Source organism: Haemorhous mexicanus, chromosome 19, assembly GCF_027477595.1.
Source record: "Haemorhous mexicanus isolate bHaeMex1 chromosome 19, bHaeMex1.pri, whole genome shotgun sequence".
Lineage (NCBI taxonomy): Eukaryota > Metazoa > Chordata > Aves > Passeriformes > Fringillidae > Haemorhous > Haemorhous mexicanus.
Genome location: NC_082359.1, coordinates 1845913 through 1864958, shown reverse-complemented (window position 1 = coordinate 1864958; position 19046 = coordinate 1845913). Strand labels below are relative to the sequence as shown.

The 19046-nt window shown below is 60.8% G+C and overlaps 3 protein-coding genes across 4 annotated transcripts in view; 1 reads left to right on the top strand and 2 right to left on the bottom strand.

Annotated features, from left to right (window-relative positions):
* KSR2 (kinase suppressor of ras 2) overlaps positions 1-6118 on the bottom strand; it is an 80823-nt gene extending 74705 nt beyond the window's left edge. Inside the window, exons 1-2 of the mRNA XM_059863857.1 lie at positions 5942-6118; positions 5722-5874 (exon numbers count right to left, since the gene is read on the bottom strand). Coding sequence (XP_059719840.1) covers positions 5722-5874; positions 5942-6118 — 330 coding nt within the window. The remainder of the gene's footprint in view (positions 1-5721; positions 5875-5941) is intronic.
* Positions 6119-11889: 5771 nt separating this feature from the next.
* Positions 11890-14319, top strand: RFC5 (replication factor C subunit 5). 2 transcript variants are annotated; one of them, XM_059863141.1, is made up of 11 exons: positions 11890-11940; positions 12046-12110; positions 12219-12355; positions 12461-12540; positions 12751-12824; positions 12960-13119; positions 13222-13303; positions 13383-13512; positions 13694-13771; positions 13856-13910; positions 14047-14319. In XM_059863141.1, the coding sequence occupies exons 1-11, from the start codon at positions 11909-11911 to the stop codon at positions 14141-14143; spliced, it is 990 nt and encodes a 329-aa protein (XP_059719124.1). In that variant the 5' UTR covers positions 11890-11908; the 3' UTR covers positions 14144-14319. The 2 variants fall into 2 exon arrangements, with proteins under 2 accessions (XP_059719124.1, XP_059719123.1); XM_059863140.1 differs by having other exon boundaries at positions 13694-13910.
* Positions 14320-14727: 408 nt separating this feature from the next.
* On the bottom strand, positions 14728-18840 carry WSB2 (WD repeat and SOCS box containing 2). Its single transcript, XM_059863139.1, has 9 exons — positions 18757-18840; positions 18494-18665; positions 17541-17776; positions 17236-17367; positions 16846-16946; positions 16485-16657; positions 16047-16160; positions 15564-15671; positions 14728-15363 (listed from the first exon to the last, which is right to left on the bottom strand). The coding sequence occupies exons 1-9, from the start codon at positions 18770-18772 to the stop codon at positions 15201-15203; spliced, it is 1215 nt and encodes a 404-aa protein (XP_059719122.1). The 5' UTR covers positions 18773-18840; the 3' UTR covers positions 14728-15200.
* Positions 18841-19046: the final 206 nt, after the last annotated feature.

The window sequence follows — 19046 nt, the reverse complement described above, 5'->3', positions numbered from 1 at the left end:
TCCAAGAGGGAATTTCCCTCCCAAAAAATCCCTTTATCAGCTCCCTCATCCCCAGCCCAGCACTGAGGTCTCATTCAGGGGGTGGGCAGCCCTTGGCATGCCCTGAGGGGTGTGAGAGGGACAGGGGGGGCAGGCACCACCTTTCCCACAAATGCTTCCCCATCCTAGTGCTGCCCAGCCACCCACAGGACACTTTTCCACTTCTACTCCCAGCCTCAGGGCCAAGGGACCCTAAAGGACACAGTCCCCTCTCTTACACCCAGGTTTGATGCCAAGAACCCCCCACAGAACCCTCAAAAGCCACACTCCTCTCTTGTACCTCCCACAAAAACCCTACAAGGGGAGCAGCCACAGCATCACATCCCAAGGGCTGGAATGTGGCATTTGCTCCTCGTTCCCCCCTCACCAACCCAAATCTTCCTCTCTCCAGAGCCATCCCACCTCTCTGCTCCTTTGTAGCCCCATCCCTGCTCGGATCATCCCCAAAACTCCCCAAACCCTCCCACCCCGAGACCGGAGCCGCTCCCATCCACAGCCCAGCTCCCAAAAAAAGCTGCCCTCCTTTCCCAGGAATTCGGAGCAGGGCTGGGAAGCTGCTGGGATTTCCTGCTCCTGCTTTTCCAGCTGGGTGATTCCCCGGCGCCTGCAGCACTAGATGGTGCTGTGCCTCTGCTCCTGCACACCCCAAAAACAGCCGGGGTGAAATACGGGCTGCTTTGGGTAACAAAGGCGAGATTTGGGAGAACCCCCTGGTGGGATTTGGGAGTTTTCCCGTCTCTCCGGGTCCTTTCCCTTGTGGTACCCACTGGTGATGCCCACAGGGGTTGGCATGACCCCCAAACTCATCCCCCCAGGTTGGTGAGGGCCCTGCCAGGAGCTGGGGACAGAGTTGTCACCCCCCTGGCAGCTTCTCCCCATCCTCAGCCTGGCTACCAGGGATTAATTCCTGAAAATCAATCCCCAAAAATGGGGCAGGAACAGCAAAACCGGACCTGGGGGGCTGCAGGGAGCCCTCAGCTCTGCAGAGCCCTGCCCCACTGGGCTGATTTTTAAGGAAAAACACTTCCAAACGGACAACCAAATGTTTAAGGATCAGCCTGGATCTCACATCCCAAACACACTCCAGGCTTTTGGAGCTGAAGCAGCCCCAGGCACTTTGAACACCCACAGGGGCAGCTCCTGTCTCCCAGAAAATGCCCTTGCATGGACACAAAACACCAGGAAAAGAAATTCCTAAAAATCCATGTCCTGCCCCCAGCCTGTTCTCCATTCTGCCTCTCCAGGTGGGATCCCAAAGGGAATTAAGGTGATTTCTGAGCCACCAGTGCCAAAATCAGGTTCCTGGGGTGGGAATGGAGCTGGGGACAGGACAGCCCCCACACCACCATGCAGAGGTGAGCTGGGAATGGGGAAAGAGTGGGGGGAATGGAGGAAATTTCATTTCCAGGTGGGGGAAACTCACCCCCACAGTGCCCTTGAGTGACAGGAGGGGTCATTTTTCACCCTAAAGTGGACCCTGCTGGGGTCCAGGTGCTCTGGTCTATGGATTTGCTCCAACCAGGGAAAAAGAAGCCCCAAAACCCCTCTGTAAAATCCAGAGGCTCTCGGTGTTTGCTGGGGATGGAAAGGGGACGGAATTCCCTGCCCCATCCCGCGGCCGCGGAGCTGCTCTGCCTCCCGCTCATCCCGGCACGGAGCAAGTTTGGGAAATGCCGCGTTCCTGCTGTGGCACAGCCTCCCCGTGCTCGCTCCTCCGTGCCTCAGTTTCCCCGCCTGGAGGCGGGCAGGGGGCACAAGGAGAGGGGCGGGAATCCTGCGGATCCCTCCCTTCCTGCTGGTGGAATTTGCGGCTGGTCCAGCTGCGGATGCTGCTAGAAGGGATCCAAAGCTTTTCCCGTGGAGTTGGGGTTGTTTTCCCACCTTCCCAGAGCCTCTTCCTGCTGCAGCTCTGCCCGGGGGGAGGCAGGAGCGATGCTCTGGGATGAAGGAGTGAAACCGTCAGGATTCCCTTATCTTTGGGGGATCCAGCAGCTCCTGGAACCCCCCAGCTCCTTGGAAACAGCGTCCCTGCTGCCCGGGGGCGGCTGCGGGCACAGGAGCGATGTCCCCGCTCCACGTCACTCCACAGCACCTTGGGTGACCCCGGCCAGGCGAGGGGCTGGGATCACCCAGGGCTGGAGCCGGATTTCCCAATCCCACCCCCGAGCCGGAATTTCCCTGGGCTCATCCCTCCCCCTAGCCCGGCAGGTTCCGAGCCGGTCTCCAAGGAGCCAGAGGGCGGCCGTTCCCCCCTGGAATGGGATCCTTGACGTCAGCCGGACTGGAGACAGCACCGGCCCTGCCTGGAGACCGGGACAGGCAGTGGAAAATCCAGGAGGGGGAAGTTCATTCATTCATCTGGCACTCGGTGAGCTGTGGGGGATGCCCATCCCATAGATCCCATCCCATCCCATCCCATCCGGATCAGCACACCCTTCATCCTTCATGCCACCTCTCACTTCACTTCTTCTGCACCCCCCCTAAAAATCATTTTCCATGACAGGAAACACGACCAGAGCAGCTCCCTCCAAGGGGCTCGTTATTCCAGAGGCACCTGGAGCAGCCTGGGGCTGGGGAATTCCTTGCCATGGTTCTATTTTCTCTCTCAGGGCTCTCTCAAGGTCCTGTTGGGCTTGTGAGATGTTTCTGCCTCTGCTCATCCTTTATTTCGGGAGATGCTAAATGGTCCCTGGGGATTTTGCTAGGAATACAGGAGCCAAAGTGTCTCCATCCAGCACCCAGGGAGGATCCTCTCTGGGAGAAGTGCACTGTGCTCACCCATGGTGAGAATCCACAAGTTCAGGCAGTAAAAATCACAAAATCATGGAATGGTTTGGGTTGGAAGGAACTTAAAGCTCATCCAGTTCCACCCCATGGGCAGGAACACCTTCCACTATCCCAGGCTGCTCCAAGCCTCATCCAGCCTGGCCTTGGGCACTGCCAGGGATTCAGGGGCAGCCCCAGCTGCTCTGGGCAAATCCCAGTGCTGGAACAGCATCTCCAGAGCCTGTGGAGGTTTGGGAATGGCCACAGCTCTTTTCTCAGAGCCTCTTCCCATCCTCACCACACAGCAGCCAAAAGTATCCCGGGAGAGTTCCCTGTTCCTGGCAGGAGCATGGCAGCCCAGGGGGAGGGAAGTGTTGATCCTGGAGCAATCCACCAGTTCCTGGGATCCCTGACCCACATTGTGACACTGGCATGGGGTTTAACCCCACAGACAGAACGGTGCTGTGGGAATATCGCCCAGCTCTGAGCAAATTTTCCTCCTGCTGTTCCCAAACTCCACCAAACACAGCATCCCCATCCACATTTCCACCCCAACCCCAAACTGAGAGCCACAAAGCCCAAGTGCCACACTTGGACAGGGATAAAACCCCACAGCCCAGGCAGGGCTGAGGGATGGACACTCAGCTCCTTCTGGATGCCACCCCATAGCAAGCAAACCAGTCTCGATTCCCACTCCAGGTGTTTTATCCCTGCTGCTGCCTTGGTTCCCACTGGAACCTGTCCCAAGGCATAAGCAAGACACAAAAAGCCTCCCAGCTCCAAGGATTGCCCCTGGAGCCAGGCTGCAGCCATGGCGCCCATCCCAAAAACACTGCACAGCAGGAGGCAGGAGGGTGGGAGCTCAGCCTACCTTAAGGTGGCTTAAAACAAAAAAAAGAAGGGAAAAACTTCTATTAATCCAGCAAAATCAATGTTTAGCCTATGAAGATTAATCAAAAAACAATGGATTCTCCCATTTTATTCCAGGTTCATGCTGACACAAGGGCTGGGCACTGTCTCCAGTGCCACATCCCAGGTCATCACTCCCTTTGCCATGGCACTGCCTGGCCCGGCTCTGCTGCCACCAGATGGGAAGGGAAGAGGCACAGAGCAAGGCCTGGGAGTCTGTGTCACGTCCTTGGGACGTGGTGGTGGCAGCAGGGACTCAGGGACACGGAGACTCGGGGACTTGGGGACTCAGGGCCAAGTTCTGCTCCTGCTGACGCTGGTGGCAACCCAGGACAACGCCAGCAGCCCGCCCAGGGCTGGCATTGGGAATCTGGCCCTGGATTCACTCCCCTTGTGGGAATCGCCCTGGGTTTGAGGTGAAAAACAACCAGAGAGTGTCAGCAGGGATGTCCTTGGCTGGAACATCCCAAGCTCCTGGTGTGGGGGTGTTTTAGAGATGGTAATACCAGGGTTCCCTGTGGCTGGCACTGAGGGATCCCTAGGGGCTGGAGAGGTGCATCCCTGTGAGCGTTTGTAGGACAGCATCCCCCTGAAAACCTCCAGACCCTTCATCCAGCCCCAGCTGGCTGCCCCAGTGGTGCTGGAATGCTGGGAAGGAGCATCCCACCAGGATTGCTCCACCACACTCTCCTGCTCCCCTCCATGTCCATGGGACAGAGACAGGGAATCCTCAGTACTGACCTCAGTGAGGCCAATCGCTCCATGAGGGATGAGCTCCTGGAGTCCTGCACCTCCTGGCAGGTTCTCCTGGAGATTTGGAGCCTGCCTGCAACCCAAAAAGTCTCCAGCACACCCCAAACCACTGTTATCCCTCTCCCAAGGTTGCTCCAGGACCAACAGCTCCCAGCCCCTCACACAGAGAGTTGGGATGAGGCAGGGCTTGGATCAAGGTGACAGCAGGATGGGAGTGGGAATGAGCACAAGTTGGGATGCAGAGCAGGGAGCTGCACCCCAAACCTGGGGTCTCCCCACGAGTGGCACAGCAGTGACGTGGTGATGCCCCAATTGTTCCCACAACTAGGGGAGCAGAAGCAGCAGGACAGGGCGCTCCAGTCATGTCCAGAGCCAGCAGCTGCCCCACAGAGGGGCTGCAGGACCAGCTGAAAGGCCTGAGTGGGATCAGGCTCTGAACCCCCCCCACCCACAGCCCCAGCTCTGTGCAGCCCCCCCCATAGCAGCAGCACGGCCCCACTGGCGTCTCCCCAGGGTCACGGCCTCGCTTCTGCTGCTCTGTGCCAGCTGCAGGGATCCCACTCAGCCCTGGGAATCCCTGGCTGTTCCCTGCCCGTCCCAGCCCACCGACCTCCTGCTGAACCACAAATTCACCCCAGCAGGGGCTCAGCACACTCCAAGGGGAGCCCCATCCCCTGGGAGGCAGGGGTGGGGAGAAGGCAGCCGGGTTGGGGGCTGCTGCTGGAAGGGAGGGATGCAGGTGGGCCAGGGGGATGCAGCCAGCTGGGACAGCTGGAGCCTGCTGGAAGGGGTTCAGGTGGGCTGAGGGGATGCAGCTCAAGGAAGGGGATTCAGCCAGGCCCAGGGGATGCAGCCCCGTGGAAGGGATGCAGGTGGGCTGAGGGGATGCTGCCTGCTGGAAGGGATGCAGGCAGGCCCGTGGGATGCAGCCTGCCACAAGGAATGCAGGTGGGCCGAAGGGATGCAGTCCAGGGAAAGGGATGCAGGCAGGCTGGGGGGATGGAGGCAGGCAGCAGGGGTGCAGATGAGCCGATGGGATGCAGCCCGGTAGAAGGGATGCAGCCCGGCTGGAGCAGGAGCCTGGAGGAAGGGATGGGGCCGGGCCGGGGGATGCAGGAAGGCGGAGGGGATGCAGGTGGGCCGGAAGATCCAGGTGGGCCGGGGGATGGATGCAGGTGGGCCGGGGGATGCCGCCTGCCGAGCGGTGGAAGCCGGGGGAGGAACGCGGCCGGGCCGGGGGATGCCGGGGGATACCGGGAGGATACCGGGGGGCTGCGGCCGGGACTGGGCGGCCCCGGTGGGTCCTGGCAGTAGGGTTCGGTGGTCCCGGACCCACCTCGGGGCCACCTGCAGAGCGCGCAGCCTCACTCGGGCGCACCGCAGCGCCGCGGGGGAACCCGCCGCGGCCTGGGGGGGGGGTGGGGGGGAGACTGGTGGGGGGGTGTTGATGTTGGGGGGGTCGGCGGGCCCGTACCTCCAGGGTGCGGATCTCCTTCTGCGTGAGGTCGTTGGAGGCGGCGCACTTGGTGCGGAGCCCCTCCAGGTTGGAGATGCTGATGTCGATCATGTTCTGGACCAGCTCGCACTGCTGCAGCGCCTTCTGCAGACTCAGCTCCTGCTCCTCGCTCCTCGTCATGTTGTCCTCATCCATCGCTCGCCGCCCCCCCCCCCCCCCGCCCGCCCGCCCTCCCCTCCGCCCGCCGCCGCCGCGGCCCCCCCTTCCGTCGGCTCCGCTCGCCGGCCCCCGCCGCCGCTCAGCCCCGCTCGGCCGCGGCCCGCAGCATCGCGGTGCCCACCGAGCCGTCAGCGCGGCGCCGCCGCCGCTACCCCCCCCCGGGCGCGGCGGGGCGGGGGCGGGGGCGGCGCGCTCCGGCTCCGCGGGGCCGCGCTCGCTGCGCGCCGCTCCGCGCGGGAACCCCCGCACACCCCCGGCCCGGCACCCCCGGCCCCGGCAGCTCCGCGGCATCCGCATCGCCCCCACACCCACACATCAGCATCCTCATCATCACCCCCACATCATCCTCAGCAACCCCCCCAACCTTATCAACACCCCCATCGGCATCAACACACCCCCCCAACCTTATCAACATCCCTCCAGCCTCATCACCCCCAGCCCCATCACCCCCAGCCCCATAGCTCCCCATCCTCATCACTACCCCCTTCCTCATCAACACCCCTCCATCCTCATCACCTCCAGTCCCATCACCCCCACACCTCCCCATCCTCATCATCACACCCCCTCCTCATCATCCCCCCAACCTTATCATCACTCCCAACCCCATCACCCCCACCCCATCACCTTCCCACATCCCCATCCCCCCCTTGCCCATACCCCCATCCTCCTCAACATCCCATACCTTATCAACACCCCCATCCTCAACACCCCATACCTTATCAACACCCCCATTCTCATCACCCCCAACCCCATCATCCCCATCACATTCCCATCTTCATCATCACCCCCCATGCTCATCACCCGCAGTCCCAGCACTTTCCCACCATCCTCACATCTCCTCATCCTCATCAGCACCCCCATTCTCATCACCACTCATCCCTATCCCCACCCACCCTACGCCCCAAACCCCACATCTCTCCATCCTCATCACCACCCCCCGTCTCCATCCCCCATCCCCACACCTTCCCATCCTCACAGGAATTCCCCCATTCCCATCCCACTCCCCCCCGTCCCCATTCCCATGCCCTTCTCCCCCATCCCCCCATCCGTTCTCATCCCAGTCCCTCTGACCCCGGGAATGGGACAGGAGGGGAGCACCAGGGGGGAAGGGGGGCATGCTGCACTGGGGGGGGAAGGGGCAGGGAGAATGAGGGGGGTTGAAATGGGGGTCTGGGATAACTGGGGGGTCTGGGGTAATGGGGAGTAAATGAGGAAGGGGGGCTTGGACATTGGAGGGCTGGTGCAATAGGGGGACCTGGGGAAATGGGGGGCCAGGAAATGGGGGGGGTGGGGGCATTGGGGGGATAACGGGGGCTGGGGAATGGGGGGGACCTGAGGTAATGGGGGGAAATGGGGCATCGTGGGGGCTGGGGCAGAGATGGAGAATGGAAATGGGGGGTTCTGGGGAAATGGGAAGGTCTGGGGCACTGCAGGGGTCTGGGGAACTGGGGCAGGGGCATCTGGGGCAATAGAGGAGGTCTGGGATACTGGGGGATCTGGGGCATTGGGGGATCTGGAACACTGGGGGATTTGGGGGACTGGAGGGGTCTGGGGCATTGGAGGGGATCTGGGGCATTGGAGGGGATCTGGGGCATTTGGGGGGGTCTGGGGCATTTGGGGGGGTCTGGGGCATTTGGGGGGATCTGGGGCATTGGGGGGATCTGGGGCATTTGGGGGGGTCTGGGGCATTTGGGAGGATCTGGGGCATTGGGGGGTCTGGGGCATTTGGGGGGGTCTGGGGCATTTGGGGGGATCTGGGGCATTGGGGGGTCTGGGGCATTGGGGGGGTCTGGTGCACTGGCAGGGGGGCAGAGGGGCATTGGAGGGTCTGGGGCATTGGAGATTCCTGCTCTGGGGCATTGGAGGCCAAGGCTGGCCAACACCTGGGAATTATTCCGGAGAGATGGAGCCAGGATGATGCTCCCAGAGCCTTCACCTGCTCCAGGCACAGCGTCCTCAGAGCCATAACCTCCCTGCCTCTGGATGTGTGACTTCATTCCCAGCTGGCATCCCCATCCCAGTCCCTCTCAGCTCCGGGGAGCACAAGCCAAATTTCCAACAACTCACAGTGGTCGACTCCCTCCGAGATAGCATGTGGCTAAAAAACCTGGAAATCTGCTGATTTTTGCCTTTTTTTTTTTTTTTTTTTTTTTAATTTTTAAATCAGGACTTTTAATTTCCAGGGTGACCCCTGAGCTGGGACATCCCTCTTCTGTCCTGTTCCCAAGGCTGGCTGTGAGGGGAGCTCAGAGGGACCCCTGGGGTGGGAAATGACATCAAATACTGCCAGGGAAGGGAAGGTTTCGGGAAGGGAAGGGAAGGTTTCGGGAAGGTTTCGGGAAGGTTTCGGGAAGGGAAGGTTTCGGGAAGGTTTCGGGAAGGGAAGGGAAGGTTTTGGGAAGGTTTCGGGAAGGTTTCGGGAAGGGAAGGTTTCGGGAAGGGAAGGTTTCGGGAAGGTTTCGGGAAGGTTTCGGGAAGGGAAGGGAAGGGAAGGGAAGGGAAGGGAAGGGAAGGGAAGGGAAGGGAAGGGAAGGGAAGGGAAGGGAAGGGAAGGGAAGGGAAGGGAAGGGAAGGGAAGGGAAGGGAAGGGAAGGGAAGGGAAGGGAAGGGAAGGGAAGGGAAGGGAAGGGAAGGGAAGGGAAGGGAAGGGAAGGGAAGGGAAGGGAAGGGAAGGGAAGGGAAGGGAAGGGAAGGGAAGGGAAGGGAAGGGAAGGGAAGGGAAGGGAAGGGAAGGGAAGGGAAGGGAAGGGAAGGGAAGGGAAGGGAAGGGAAGGGAAGGGAAGGGAAGGGAAGGGAAGGGAAGGGAAGGGAAGGGAAGGGAAGGGAAGGGAAGGGAAGGGAAGGGAAGGGAAGGGAAGGGAAGGGAAGGGAAGGGAAGGGAAGGGAAGGGAAGGGAAGGGAAGGGAAGGGAAGGGAAGGGAAGTATTGAATAAATTGCAATCAGGGAGACTCCACTGGGATAAAAGCACCCATCCCAAAAGCCTGCAGCAGCAGAGCTGCAGGGATTTTGGGTGTCCACCAAACCTCATGCTTCCCAAAAATCCCTACAGCAGCCTCTGGGATAGCTCCCACGCTTGGAGCTGGCCATGGTCCAAGAGGTGGATGAACATTCCAGGCAGTGGAAATGCAACAATCAGTCCATATAAAAATATCTGGTAATATTTTAATGGACTTCTGTGGGTTTTCTCCATGAGAAAAGAGTTTGGAGTGACCCAGAGTCTCTAAACTGGGTTAATGTTCCCTCAGTGCCAAAGGTACTCTTCCAGGCACGACATCCTGCTGGGAAGGGAGAGGGAATGCCCTGGCATGGCCACTCCACCCTGGCAAACCAACACCACTGCACCACACCAGGGGTTTCTCACCTAATTCCCCCAAAATCCCCCCACGAGGGTTCATTTCTCCAGCTTGGGGTGAGCTGCTTCACAGGAGCCTCTGGGTATCAGCCCTGGGATTTCTTGGTTTTTAATATGGCAAAGAGCTTCTTCAGCTCCACATAGGGTGGGGGCATCCCTGGGATTTCAGCTCTCAGGGAGCACCTGTCTAATCCTCTGTGGAAGAGCACCTCTGTCCCATCACCTCTGTCCTGTCATCCCTGTCACCATCATCCCTGTCCCTTCAACCCTGTCACCATCACCTCCGTCCCATCACCTCTGTTCCCATCACCTCCATCCCACCACCTCTGTCCCATCACCCCTGTCCCCATTAGCCTGTCCCCATTATCCCTGTCACCACCATCTGTCACCATCATCCCTGTTCCTTCAACCCTGTCACCATCGCCTCTGTCCTACCATCCCTGTGACCATCATCCATCTCATCATCATCATTCCCCACCATCCTGTCCCATCACCTCTGTCCCATCACCTCTGTCATCACCACCACTATCACCATCACCTCTGTCATCATCTCTGTCACCATCATCTCTGTCCCATCACCCCTGTCCCACCAACCCTGTCACCACCTCTGTCACCATCACACCTACCCCATCATCTGTCTCCTCATCTCTATCACCATCATTCCTGTCACCGTCGCCCCTGTCCCATCATCCCTGTCCCATCACCTCTGTCCCATCTCTGTCCCATCAACACTGTCACCACCATGCCTGTCCCATCTTCCCTGTCCCAACATCTCCATCCCATCACCTCTGTCCCATCAACACTGTCACCACCTCTGTCACCACCATGCCTCTCCCATCACCTCTGTCCCCTCATCTCATCCAGGAAGGAAATCAGAGCCATCCCAGGGACATGCATCCACCAGTTTAACCCCATTAAACACCACCCCAGAGATTTTCCCTGCTCTGGAGCCCAGGATTAATTAATGATGGGGAAACACCTGGAAAAATCCATGTAGGAGGACAAGAGCCTGCCCCAGGCAAAGGCAGATCCGGGGGGAGAGCAGCAGCTCTGGATCCAGGACGTGCAGGAAAATCCCAGCTCCTGGCTGTTCCCAGGTGCCCGGGAAGGACCTGGAGGCTCCAAAGGGAAGGGCCATCTGTCACGGCTGTCACGTGCCCAGAGGGACAGCTGAGGCTGCTGACCTCAGCCTCCAGCTCCTGCTTTCCTTTATGGGGCTGTGGGGAAAATAAAGGGGGAAAAAAAAACCAGGAAGGCAGCTGCCCTCCAGCAGATTTTTGGGGTTTTGTACAATCCAGCCTGAAGCTCTTGATGTTTTCACTTCCCTTGACCAGTATTTTTCTAGGGATTTTTTTGCCTGCCCTGTAGCGCTACTTCCCAAAGGATCACTTCCCATCCTCACTCCTCCTGCGTTTTCCAAGCCGGTGCCTCTCACTCCTGCCTGCTTTCCTTTCTGGGATCAGAGCAGCACTGGAGCATTGCTCCAGCAGCCTGGGCTGACTCTCCCCTCTAAGCTCCTTCTCTAAATGAGGCTCCAAGGCTTTTCCAGAGGCACTGGGAAGCAGCAGGGACAGGGCTAAAAGCATTTCGTTCCAGCAGCCACCTCTGGAGTTGGCTGCTCCTGTCGCACTGGGAGGACCCCAGATCTCCTCTCTGCCAGTGTCTCTGCACCCAAAGGTCCCTCTCTCATCCCATCGGTGTTCCAGGGGTAGAGGCACTGTGCTTTCCCAAAACCTTGATCCAGCCATTCCTGCTGCCGTGATCTCCCCAGGATCGCCGGCACCACCCTGCTCTGGTGAACACCAGCACGGTGCTTTTCCCACAATCACAGAATCATGGAATGGGTTGGGTTGGCAGGGACCTCAAAGGTCACCTCGTTCCACGCCCTGCCATGGGCAGGGACAGCAGGATGGGGGGATTCTCCCTCTCCGCTCAGGTGAGATCCCAGCGGAGCGCTGTGTGCTGACCTGGGGCACAGCTCAGGAGGGACCTGGAGCTGCAGGGGAGAGCCCAGAGGAGGCCATGGGGACGCTCTGAGGGCTGGAGCCAGGCTGGGAGAGCTGGGGGTGTTTACCTGGAGAGAGAAGGCTCCAGGGACACCTCAGAGCCCCTTGCAGGGCCTGAAGGGGCTCCAGGAGAGCTGGAGAGGGACTGGGGACAAGGGACGGAGGGACAGGACCCAGGGAATGGCTTCCCACTGCCAGAGGGCAGGGATGGATGGGAGATTGGTGAGGAATTGTTCCCTGGGAAGGTGGGGAAGGGCTGGGATGGCATTCCCAGCGCAGCCCCGGACCCGGGAATCGCTGGAAGGGGCCGAAATTTCCCCGCTCCGCCGGGACCCGCCCGTCCCCTCAGGCCGGCCCCGCCCCGGCGCTCTCGCGCGCTTGGCGGCGCTCTCGCGAGACTTCCCAACATGGCGCCGGCGGGCAGCGCGAACCTGCCGTGGTACGGCCGGGAGCGTGGGGGAATACCGGGATAACGGGATACCGGGATAACGCGGCGGGAGCTGCCCCGGGGCTCAATCCCCTCTCCTTTCCTTCCCCGCTGCAGGGTGGAGAAGTACCGTCCGCAGGCGCTGTCCGAGCTGGTGTCTCACCGGGACATCCTCAGCACCGGTAATTAATCCCTCCCCCCGCGGTGACCCCCCCCCCCCCCGCCGGTCCCGGCTGTCCCCCAGCTCCGTTATCCCGCTGTTATCCCGTTGCTATCCCGTTATCCGGCAGTGCAGCGCTTCATCAGCGAGGACCGGCTCCCCCATCTGCTCCTCTATGGGCCGCCCGGTACCGGGAAGACATCCACCATCCTGGCCTGTGCCCGGCAGCTCTACCGGGAGCGGGAGTTCGGCTCCATGGTGCTGGAGGTGAGCGGGAACACGGTGGGATGGGATGGGATGGGATGGGATGGGATGGGATGGGATGGGATGGGATGGGATGCAGGGATACAGATCCACACCATTCCCTTCCAGCTCAACGCCTCCGATGACCGGGGCATTGACATCGTCCGAGGGCCCATCCTGAGCTTTGCCAGCACCAGGACCATCTTTAAGTACGTGATGGGTCTGTGCTTCCCAAAGCTCCCCATCTCTTTGGCACCTTCCTGCCCTGGCACTTGGATTGGGAAGGGGATTTGGGAGGTCCCAGGGTGGGCCCAGCAAGCAGGGAGGGTGAGGATGCAAGAAGGGCTTCCCAGGAGCCAGGCTGGGAACAAACATCCCAGCTCCCCCTTCTCCAGCACCAAACCCCCCTCTCTTCCTAGGAAAGGCTTCAAGCTGGTAATCCTGGATGAAGCCGATGCCATGACCCAGGATGCTCAGAACGCCCTGAGGAGAGGTGAGGGGCACTGGGAATCCCACACCATGGGAATCCCACACTGTGGGCAGCCACGGCCTCATCCAGCCTGGCACAGGGGGGGAATCAGTCCAAGGCAGCAGCCAAGGACGCTCCTCCCCTCCCTCCTTTTTGCAGTGATCGAGAAGTTCACAGAGAACACCCGGTTCTGCCTCATTTGCAACTACCTCTCCAAGATCATTCCCGCCCTGCAGTCCCGCTGCACCCGCTTCCGCTTCGGCCCCCTGACCCCGGAGCTGATGGTGCCGCGGCTCCAGCACGTCATCCAGGAGGAGGGGTGAGTGGGGATCCCCCCAGGGCCCCTCTGGCCCGTTCCCTGCCAGGGAGGAGCAGCAGGCTGGACTCCCCCAGCTCCACTTGCCCGGGTGTTGTTTTCCAGGGTGGATGTGACAGAGGATGGGATGAAGGCTCTGGTGACGCTCTCGAGCGGGGACATGCGCAGGGCCCTCAATATCTTGCAGGTGGGACTGCGGCCATCAGCCCCTGGCCAGCTGAGCTGGAGGGGCCTCTTCATCCTTCCTGTTCCCTCCTCTTCCTCAGAGCACCTCCATGGCCTTTGGGAAGGTGACAGAGGAGAATGTTTACACCTGCACGGGACATCCCCTCAAGTCTGACATTGCCAACATCCTCGACTGGATGCTGAACCAGGATTTTTCCACGGCCTACCGCAGTATCCTCTACCCTGGGGGTTGTTCCCAGCTGGGATAAATCCTGCTCCATCCCAGGGATCTCTGTGGCTTCTGGGGTGGGTGCTGCTCTCTGGAGAGGCTCTTGGGATTGCTGTAAAGATTAGGAGTGGGATCTGGCAGAGAAACGCCTGGAAACGAGGCCTTGACTCGCTGTCATCCCAGAAATCATGGAGCTGAAGACGCTGAAGGGCCTGGCCCTGCAGGACATCCTCACTGAGATCCATCTCTTTGTGCACAGAGGTGGGGAAAGGGTCCAGCTCCGGATGATCCTGGAGAGGCCAAACTCCCCCCTGCCCTTCACTGAGTGTTTCCTTCTCTCCACAGTCGACTTCCCCCCTTCCATCCGCATCCAGCTGCTCATCAAGCTGGCAGACATCGAGTAAGTGTCACTGCCCCACTGTGGGGACCCTGGGGTGGCTCCTGGTGGTTCCTGGGCACTGCTGGCACGCAGCCCGTGGCTGTGGGGGACACCCACAGTGGTGGACACCCCCAGAGCTGCCTTGGCCCCTCTCCAGGTACCGCCTGGCTGCTGGCACCAACGAGAAGATCCAGCTGAGCTCCCTCATCGCCGCCTTCCAGGTCACCAGGGACCTGGTGGTGGCTGAAGCCTGATCCTGCCGGGTGGATCTGCTGCTGGATTTGGGAAGGACCATCAGCCCCATGCCTGGAGCTGCCTCCTGCAGCTTTCCAGTTCCTTTTCGGAAGCCCTGAGTGCACAGTCAGGGTAAAAAGGTTGTTAAAAAGTAGCATTTTTCCCAATGGGAAAATACAGGTGCCTCCAAAGCCCAGCAGGTTGCACTGCCCTTTGCTTTTTCCTCCTGAAGGGAGCTGGGGGGTTAGGGGTGCACCAGTTCTCTGTGTTCAGCTGTTCCCAAGGGAAAAACAACATCCTGGCGATGTTTGGAGGAGAATTCCCTCCACAAAGTCGGCCAGCACACAAGGGAACGTGCTGTTGCTCCAGCCACCAGCTAAGCTGGAGGATGGGGACAAACAAAACACTTCTGCATGCTCAGCATGTCTGGGAATTTGGCTGATTGAGTGCCACGCTCCAGCACGGAGAGAAAACAACAGAGGAATGGGAGCAGGGGGTGGAGTGAAGCCACCTCTTCACACAGATGGACACCCCTGCCATCCCTCCCTCGCAGCCAGGGCGGTGCCAGGCACTCCCAGGTCACCTGAGCGAGCCAGGAGGGAAATCATGAGGAATCAATTTTTATTTATTGAGACCTGTTCGGGCTTGTCCCACTCCTGCCCATGCTGGGAGAGCAGCAGAGCCCACGCTCCAGCGGGATGGAGGGACATTCCCAGGTGGGTGTTTTGGGGGGGGTTTAGCCCCATATTTGTGCAGGTGACAACAGCTCTGCTCCCACAGCAGCTGTTCCACCATCATCCCACACCATTGCACTCAGAAGCAGAAGCACCTGACCCAACCCAGCAGGCAGCAGGGGACAGGGGGACCTGTGTCCCACCCATGTCCCCTGCAGGGCCACCACAGCTCTCTGCGTGGGATTTTGCTGGGTTTTTGTATTATGACACCGAAAAAAGCCCTCCACAGCCCCAAAACCATGGAGCAGCAACGCTCCTGGCTCACGGCTCGGCGTTCCTGCAGCGCCGCCGGCCCGGGCCGAGCCCCGGGGCTCACCTCCCTGCCTCTGCTCCCCCTGCTGCCTTAAAAAGTCCGGTAAGTGAGGAATTCCTTCAGCTTCCTGGGAATGGGCAGCGCCAGCACCTGGTAGGTTGTGAGGAAGGTGCGCAGGGCTTTGCGGCACAAGTGCTTGAGCGACGAGAGGACCCTCGGGGCTGTCCAGAACTGGACGTGGCCATCCCTGGTCCTGCAATGGGATCCAAACAACCCTGAGCTCACGGCAGAGGGACACGAGGAATTCCAGCTGTCCCCAAATATTCCCAAGCTTGCCAGGAGCATGTGTTCCCCAGCCCAGGAAAACTATCCCCAGGGAAGCCCAGAATTTGCTGGGCTACAGGAGGAAGGAGGAACCCTGTGTTTCTCCACCCTCTTCTCCTGTTTACTCACCCTGTGGCAATGAATCCTCCATGAGGGAAGTACATGCAGCACAGACCGTTGGTCATGGGGGCAAAGGCCACTGGGGACCGCAGCTCCAAGGCCCAGATCCTCAGGAGCCTGTGGAGAAAGGGAGAGGACACAGTGCAGTGCCTGCTGCCAAAATAAAGCCTCTGGAATCCCCTGAAGACACAGAAACAAGAAAGATTTGCTTCCCAGAGGAGTGTTCCAGGGAGGACTATCCCCTGCTGAGCGAGTGACATGCTGAGGATGGCAGAGCACCCAGGAGGACACAGACCTCAGCTCAGGGTGACAGGGCCCTGACCTTGCTACCCCTTGTCACAGCCGAGCCATGGTGTTCCCGCAGGCCTGACCTTCCCCCTTGTTCCAGGAATTGGTGGGGACCTGGAGCACTTACTCCCCACCTCCTGAGCTCCTGGTTCATTCTGGTCTCCTCCAGGGCCCCCCTCTGGGTCCCCACAGGGGTTTACTCACCTGTCATCTGCCACTGTGGCCAGGTAGAGCCCCTCAGGGGAGAAGCAGACGGAGCGCAGGGAGCTGGTGTGGATTTCACTGCTGGAGTCCAGCGTGGAGTGCAACGGGACGTGGCTGTGGGTGGGGACAACATCCCAGCGTCAGCTCTGAGCTGCCACCAGCCCCTTCCCCAGCTGAGGCTGGCAGAGCCACCAAACTTGGCAAGCCAGACCCCCATCCTGCCTCTAGAAGCAGAGGAGTGGTGATGGCCGTGCCCAGAGAGAAGGGAAAGGCACATCCAGCCCTAAAATCCTCCCTGGCATTGCTCTGTCCTGTCCCACAGTGTCCCCATGTTCCACACCACAGTGTGGACATGGTGGCTGTGCCGAGAGAGAAGGCAAAGGCACATCCAGCCCTAAAAACCTGCCTGGCATTGCTGAGTCCCCTCCCAGGTCGTACCGCAGTGTCCTGAGCTGCTCCCCGGTGTAGGGGTCCCACATGATGACACAGGCGTCGTAGGACGCGGTGACAAGGAGCGCAGAGTCCGGGGAGAAGTCACAGGACACCACGCTGCTCTGGTGGCCCTCCAGCCTCCGGATGAGGGTGTAGGATCTCATGCTCCACAGCAGTGCCTGTGGGATTCGGGCAGGGGATCAGGCTGGGAGCATCCCAAGGTTTAAAGCATGTGGGCTCTGCTCCCATCTTCCAGCTCCCGAGGAGCCAGGGCAGGATGGCTTGGCCCTTCTCCAGGGGGGTTTCTGGGGGCACAGAGGGCTGGGTTCAGCAGGCACAGGGATGGCTTCCATCCTGCAGGACTCACCGACTTCTCACCAGCAGCAGAGCAGAGCATGCTGCAGTCTGGGGAGATGGAGCAGCAGTAGACCCACTGCACGTGGCCTGACAGCACCTGCACCTGCCGCCCTGGGGACAGCAGAAATGTGTCACCAGAAGAGAATAGGACTCCTTGGCTCTGCTCTCCCTCCCTTTCCCCAGTGGGAATTCACATTGGGCTGGGGATTCCCTGGGTAAATCCCAAGGCAATGCCCTCCTGCATCTCATCTCCCAGGTTACACTCTGCTCCCAGTCACGTGGCTGTCCCCTTCTGCCTTAAATATTGTCCCCAAAGGTCCTCTCTCCCACCACCTTCCCTCCTGAGATGGGTTTCCCCCTTTTCCTGACCCAGCACAGGGATACCCCTGCATGTTCCTACCATCCCTGCTCAGGTCCCACACGCGCAAGGTCTTGTCCCGCGAGGCCGACACGAGGATGGGACTTCCATTGGGAGCAAAGCTCAGGTCCCTGACAACATCCTGGTGTCCCAAGAGGCTGAAGAGGAGGTGCCCTGCAGAGAGGAGCCAGGCTCAGTGCCATCCATCCACGGGGAATGAGGCAGAGCCTCTCGTGCAGCCCTGCTTGGGACAGGGCAGGTATTGGGGAAGGGGGGAGATGGGATCTCCTTCCACAGAGGAACAAGGGGACAGCCAGCCAAAAGCCACAACAGAGAGGGCTGCTCACCTGTCTGCACCTCCCACACCTTGATCTGCCCATCGTTGAGCCCGGTGGCCAGGACCAGGCAGGGAAGCCCCACGGCACAGGCAGGATCTGTGTCCCCATCCTCAGCTGCGGGCCAGGCACTGAAGGCCAGGCCCCAAACGATCTGCCCACACTCCAGAGTCTTCTCCTTGGCTGCCCCACGGCTCCAGGTCTCCGCTTTGCCACCCCGGCTCTTGCACTCCGAGGTTTTGCAGCCGCTGGAGGGAGGCAGGGATGGACGGAATGTTCACCCTGAGACCCTCCCGCCCCAGCTCCATGTACCCATCCTCACCCCACACCAGGGAACCCCTGGGATCAATCCAGGCTGGGGAATGAGTGGATGGAGGGCAGCACTTGGAGGACTTTGGTGCTGGTGGCTGAGAGCTGAAACACCCGGGGCTGATCCCCAGGCAGGGGACAGCAAGAAAGGAGGGGGTGATTCTGCCCCAGCCCTTGGGTTCCCAACATCAGAAGAACGTGGAGCTGCTGGAGTGAGACCAGAGGAGGAGATGCTGCAAGGGCTGGAGCCCCTCTGCTCTGGAGCCAGGCTGGGAGAGCTGGGGGTGCTCACCTGGAGAGAAGAAGGCTCCACAGAGAGCTCAGAGCCCCCTCCAGGGCCTGAAGGGGCTCCAGGAAAGCTGGAGAGGGACTGGGGACAAGGGCTGGAAGGACAGGACACAGGGAATAGCTTCCCACTGCCAGAGGGCAGGGATGGATGGGATATTGGGCAGGAATTGCTCTGGGTGAGGGCGGGCAGGTCCTGGCACAGGGTGCCCAGAGCAGCTGTGGCTGCCCCTGGATCCCTGGCAGTGCCCAAGGCCAGGCTGGACAGGGCTGGGAGCAGCCTGGGACAGTGGGAGGTGTCCCTGCCCATGGCAGGGGTGGCAGCTTCAGGGTCCCTTCCAACCCAACCTATTCCATGACTCCGCACTCACAGCTCGGCCTCTCCCAGGGGCCACGGGATCAGCTTGACCACGCAGTGTCCCTGGGACCAGGCGAACCAGGCCCCGTCGGGGGAGAAGGCGACGCTCCAGGTCTCGCAGCTGGATTTCCAATCGTAGCGCTGGGGCCGGCCCGGCTTCAGCTCCGCCAGCAGCACCGGCTCCTCTGCGGCGGGACAGCCCCGTCACCCCCAGAGCCCCCAAACCCCCGTCACCCTCACACCCCCACACCGGGTCCCCGCCCGGCTCCCGCTCACCTCCGCTCGGCTTCATGGCGGCCCCGCCGCCCGCTCGGCCCCGCCGGGCCCGCCCGGCCCAGGGCGGCGGCGGCGGCGGAAGCGGCGGCGCGGGGAGGGGACCTGGAGCCGCCTCCTCCGGCCCCGCCGCCACCGGCACCGCCCCGCGACCGGGATGGCGCGGGAGAGGGCCGGAGAGGGCCTAGAACAGCCCCTGAGGGAGAAACGGCGGGAGCCGGGCCTGAGCCGCCCGCCGGGCCCGGGCAGCGACCCCCTCGGAGACCCGGCACCGGGACACCTCCCGGCAGCGA